The 5,936-nt window shown below is 38.2% G+C and overlaps 1 protein-coding gene across 1 annotated transcript in view; it reads left to right on the top strand.

Annotated features, from left to right (window-relative positions):
- LOC116705016 (1-phosphatidylinositol 4,5-bisphosphate phosphodiesterase beta-1) overlaps positions 1–5,936 on the top strand; it is a gene marked incomplete in the record, with an annotated part of 36,209 nt that overhangs the window by 25,861 nt on the left and 4,412 nt on the right. Inside the window, 8 exon segments of the mRNA XM_032540852.1 lie at positions 621–725; positions 1,785–1,897; positions 1,975–2,119; positions 2,266–2,319; positions 3,314–3,491; positions 3,701–3,833; positions 4,656–4,732; positions 5,810–5,899. Coding sequence (XP_032396743.1) covers positions 621–725; positions 1,785–1,897; positions 1,975–2,119; positions 2,266–2,319; positions 3,314–3,491; positions 3,701–3,833; positions 4,656–4,732; positions 5,810–5,899 — 895 coding nt within the window.

The raw sequence follows: 5,936 nt of genomic DNA, 5'->3' as shown, positions 1-5,936 counted from the left end.
TTTTATATCTTTAGTGCAAATTGCTTGCTGCTATTGTGTCCTGGAGATCCAGTCAGCGTGGTGTCTTCATCTCTTTATCATATTTTATATGTTTAAGCTTTTTTCACTACCCTACATTCATTTTTTTTCTCTATTTATTGAAAAAGAATGGCCATTTCTTGTGTAAATGCAGCACTATGCCAGAAAATGATTGTTTAAAACTTTCCTGAACTGAAATTAGGAGAATGTACTAATGTATTATGTCAAAAAAAGTAGTATCGAGTAGCAAAATGGAAATGTCTTTACATGCAAATGCCTCCAACTTGAAAGATTATTAAATTCAAATTTCATTTTCTTTTGCCTTTAATGGCTGTGTAGACTCTAAATCCACTAATGTATTTGTCACATTTTTCAGAAACTGCCAGTCGTTCCTACTTAAAAATGTTATTCACCACTTAGAGTGATATTCTTTTTCTTGTGATTTTGTCCTTACATGAACGTTCATGACTGATGTTTGGCATGAACTCAACTGTACATCTCTCTATTTTCTACCTTTCTTGCCAGATTCCAACATTATTGTTCACCCGAAATAACTCAAATGATGTAATATCCGACTCTGTGTTGGTAAATGTATTCTTTAGGTTATCGTTACATCAGCTTGAGGAATGAGAAAAACCAGTCTCTGATTCTACCGGCTGTGTTCGTCTACATCGAGGTCAAAGACTACGTCCCAGACACCTTTGCAGGTATGACTTTCTGTCAAGTCAAACTTTCCCCCACTTCAGTCTTTAATGGCCCCTTTTACATGATTTTAAATTTCCTTTATTTAAACATAAGCATAGTAAGATGTAAAATAACATGGAAAAAGGACATTTAAAGGCTAAAGAGATTTGCTGCAGCTTCATGCAAGGGTGATTTTTTTTCTCACCTCCAAATCTTAATCTTGAATGTGCAGGTTGTTGTGAAATATGTTGAGCACATTCACCACAGGATAAATTACAATGCATAGAAGTTGGACTTCTCTCAGGTTTCCTGAGTGTTTAAGCACCTGTTTGGCCGGCAGTGTTGGGAAGGATCAACCAAAATATACAATATTTCTTTTCAGAATACAGAATACATGCCCAAAAATGTAATTAGTAACGTATTCCATTACGTTACTCAATCCGAGTAACGTATTATGAGTACTTGGATTACTTCCACATTGATTTAGATTTAATAAGTGTAGGAATGCAGCCATTATACTGCTTACAAAACATGCCTTTTCTGGTGTGTTCTTCTGTTCCAACTGGCTGAATGTGGACATGAACAAGCAGATAGATTTTTGTATTTGTTGTCCTGAACTGTATAGCCTACTACAAAAATCTAACCGCAGTCTTGCTACCACAAGCTAATTTTAGCTAACGTTAGCAAGCATGTCCAACGAGGCATTATTAATCGAAATCTACTATGTAACTAAAGTTGTCAAATAAATGTGGTGGCGTAAAGAGGAAAATATTTGCCCCTAAAGAGTAGCAAAGCAGAAGTTTAAAGTAGCAGAACTTAAGTGCAGTACTCATGTAAATCTACTCCGTTACCTTTTACTTCTGCTTTCGATTTTATACTGACAGTCTCTCAGTTTTTGAGCCACCATCAACAAACAGTTAAAGTTCTGCTGCACTACAACTTATTTAAACGAATGTAGCCTAGCCTAGCTAACCTATTTGTCAGTAACCTAGAGAAAACCACTAGCTACTGTATGTCTTCGGACCCTCTGAAGCACAACTGGCAGCTCGGTATTTGTCTGTTTCTGTATATTTTCTCTACAGATGTGATAGAGGCTTTGTCCAACCCTATTCGATATGTCAACCTCCTGGAGCAGCGGTCCAAACAGCTGGCGGCTCTGACTCTGGAGGACGTGGAGGAGGACACACAGACGGAGGTCGGTCTTCTTTCCGCTGTTTTTATGTTTCTGTCGTGAAAGCTGAACTGCAATTCTGGTTGATGTGGGTTTTTTAGGACGAGGCGGACAGCTGTACAGAACGTAAGCACGATGTAAAATCGGCTCCGCTGGAGAACGGTCTCAGCCCCGCCCCTGGCCCTGCAGGCCACGCCCCAATGACGCCCAAAGCCTCTGCAGCCAATCAGCAAGCAGCTGCCACAGGTAACGCATCCTAAAGATGCTAATGTTGACCATTTTAGCTGTAGCACTTAAAGTTCTATTTATTTTATTGTTGTTATTGATGTTGATTATTTAGGTCTTGTCTATGCTCTATGTCATATTAATTATGTCCATGTTCTGCATTTTAGAAGCAGCCAAACCAGCAGCAAAGAGTGAAGATCTGGTTTTAAGTGTTTTGATAGGTCAGTATGTTGCTTTCTAATCACTTTTGGACAAACTATCCACATGCCTTTTTATGATACATACAAACACAAAATTAATAATTATTGACATATTTATGTATTTATACATCTTGTTTTCATGTTATACATGTGGCACAGTGAATACTTAAGATCAACTGTGTCTGTGGATCTTACCCACAAGCCAGTAAACCTATCATCAGTGTTGTGTAATAGATATAGTGATAATAAAAAATGGGCAGATTTATCTCTGTTAATAATATGTTGGATTCATGTTTTAATTCTATTTTCAGACATATTTTAACTTTTGAAAGAAAAAGAAAATTGTCAAGAACAATAATTTGGTGGCCCCACTGCAGTAACTCGGGGGGACACAGTTAATATGTGCTGGTGTTACAACACATCTATATAATTAAAAATCCAAGTATTCTTCTTGTAGCAGGACATCTTGGAAAGGCTTATTTAAAGCTACAGTGTGTAGTTTCTAGAGCCCCCATGAGGAATTCAAAGTAATGACAACAATTCTGTTGGTGCATCCACATGATTCAAGCCTTCCGTGAACGTGCTTCACCCCTGGATCCCTCCCCCACGCAGTTGCTAGTAGCCAAGGAGGACATAGAGGATTAAAAAACCATGATGAACTGTTTAGAGGAGGTCACTATCTTCACTCGAGTTTCTTCCTGCAAAAGTCGCCGGACAACACCAATCTTCTGAACACAGCCATACTGAGATATACAGGGAGAGTTGTGTGGAGCTGATATCTTAATTAGCTTTGTAGCAACTCATTTGGCAACTCATTACGCACTCAAGCTTTAACAAAACTTTTTTGGTGGGGATTGACTAAAAATTACATTAAAAACATGTCATAAATGACATGACCTGAAAACCTTCCATTGTCCAAGCTTCAACAGAAATAACAGAAAGAGAGAGAGAGCAAATACACCACAGAAAGAATAAGCATTATTGAACAATGCTGTGTGATCCCTTGTGGTAACAGATGTTCGAGTGTGCACCATAGAGAGTCTTCAGCAGTCAAAGGTTTACCAGAAGGAGCAGAGGCGTCAGTTTAAAGAGCTGAAGGAGTTAGTGAGGAGGCACCAGAAGAAAACCTCCGAGCTCCTCCGAGAATTCAACAACAAGCACAAGAAGGTGGCAAGACAGTGCGGCAAGAGCAGGTACACACACATAAAGTCCTCTTCTCACCTTATCACTTTAATATCAAGCCAAAATTATCATTGTCTCCCAACTCAAATGATCATTACCCCTCTGTCGAGTGAAATATCGTTGACGTCAAAGTCTAGAACTCATCAATGGTCTCGAATGTTTTCTGTGTTTTGTATAATAAACATCTGTATTCATTTTAAAACGCGTATGCGTTCACCAGGGCTTCGTGTTCGGACGGTGAGAAAGACGAGCGCCTCCAGCAGCTGAGAGATGAGCAAGAGCAGCAGCTTCTGGCTCTGAGGCAGGAACAGTACTACAGTCAGAAATATCTACAGAGAGAACATATTAAAACGGTGAGGTCTAACAAAACCAACTGCTGCTGCTGACTCTAACCCTAGTCGATGTCTCTAAAGTTTTTCAACTTCAACTTCAACTTCAACTTTATTTATTTGTCATTTTATATGTACAGAGTGCATACAGAACGAAATTGCGTTGCATACAGCTTATAAATATTGCAATGATATTCCAGGTGCGATGGAATACATTTCCGGATTATTTACAAAAAGTTATACAGAAGTGTAGCAGTGATCAAAGTGTAAAACAGTGCAGGGGATGAACAGTGTGCAAATTGAAGAGTAAAAAAGAGTAAAAAAGAGAGGAACTGAAATGGCTAAAAGTTCAGCAGCATTTTAATACCCGATGGCGTGCAGTAGGTGCAGAGTTCAGTTTATGGATCAGAAGTTCAACAGTCTGATGGCAGTGGGGAAAAAGCTGTTGCATAACCTGGTGGACCTGCAGTGGATGCTGCGGAACCTCTTTCCAGAGGGCAGCAGGGTAAACAGTCCATGGTGGGGTTTATCTATCTATATTAGGATGAACTAATTTCAAGCTCCCTTTCTGTTGCAGACAGACAAAAAAAAGACAATTTATAAGTGTCTGTGAATGATGGATGTAACACAATATAAACAATATAAATAACAAAAGAAAACATTTCCAAATGTGAGCTCTAAAATTGGGTTATATGGTATGTTGTCTATTTAGGATTTAAAGGGAAGTTCCAAACTAACGGTCCAGGTTTTGTAGTAACTAGTTCTTCGTTGGCCAGGCCCTGTGTTACGTTGGCTGGGCATGCTTTGAACATTTTAAATGTGACCCAATGTTTCTGTTTTGTCCAGCTGACGGAGCGACTGAGCAGTCTGGCTGAGGAGAGTCACAACAGCCAGATGAAGAAACTCAAAGACATCTGTGACAAGTGAGTTACAAATCTGGACATAATATCTAATTATAATTAGAAGTATAATTAAAGAAATTTACTCCAGAAATTGATGCAGAAACCCCAAGTTGAACCCAGAGTTACGCCCTTGACTCTGGGACTTATGTGACACACATTAGGGGGTTTATTCTCTGTGGGGAATTACACAAATAATAAGATTATTACGAGCTGCTTTCATGACATACGTTGCTTGATGAGCCTTTCCAGGCAACTTTCATCTCACAGTTTGTACAACTGAGACATTAGATGCCATGATACTGAAAGAAAGCTGAAACAAATTTAATACATTATGTTTGACAGTTGAAAGGATTTCAGAAATGTCCCTTTCCCATCAAAGTGTGTTTATGTAGCCAGTTTATATTCCTATTAAATTCTGAAATGATACTATAACCTGGTATGCTTTTACTACAAGAGGTGGCCTTTTTAATCTGGTCAATTCGATGCTTTATGTTTGATATTTTGGGGTGATCCCTCGTAAAACATCTTAACCAATTTCAACCCCAAATGTTGTAATTGTAATTCCATAGAAGCCAAATATAGTATACTCCTCTCTGTCTCGCTAAACTTGATATTTAGTTTGTTAATTTCTTTGTAATGTTGAAGTTTTCTTGAATTTCCTATGTGAAAAAAAGGCTATTTATTTTAATTTATTAAAAAAGAGTCACTGAACAAGCATTGCCAGGTTTTGCAAATACTTTGTAAGAAGTGTTCCTTTTAATTGATTTTATTGAAAGGATTTCCCCTTGAGATGTAGCATCTCATTTTTAAGGGTGTTCTATAAACACAAACACAAAATTATGCAAAAACACATAAAAACAGAGCAGCATTACAGAACAAACACACACAAGTACGCAGATCCCGACAGCTTGCTCACCCTCTCTCACCCACACTCCCCACTGTTATACAAGATAATTACATACATTAACCTGGATAATAAATCAATTACATCAGAATAAAGAGCAATTGAATCAATTGTATATTTTGAACCAATTTTTCAGTTTTTTTTTCTCACAAAACCCTGCCACTATTAGCTCTATGTTTTTCCTGCTGCCATAGGGAGAAAAAAGAGTTGAAGAGACAGATGGATCGAAGGAGAACAGAGAAGATCAACCAAGCAAAGACCAAAGAGAAACATCTGGCTGAAGAGTACGATCACACACACACACACACACACACACACACA

This window comes from Etheostoma spectabile, chromosome 17 (assembly GCF_008692095.1).
Source record: "Etheostoma spectabile isolate EspeVRDwgs_2016 chromosome 17, UIUC_Espe_1.0, whole genome shotgun sequence".
NCBI classification, from domain to species: domain Eukaryota; kingdom Metazoa; phylum Chordata; class Actinopteri; order Perciformes; family Percidae; genus Etheostoma; species Etheostoma spectabile.
This window is presented reverse-complemented; position numbering and strand designations above follow the sequence as displayed.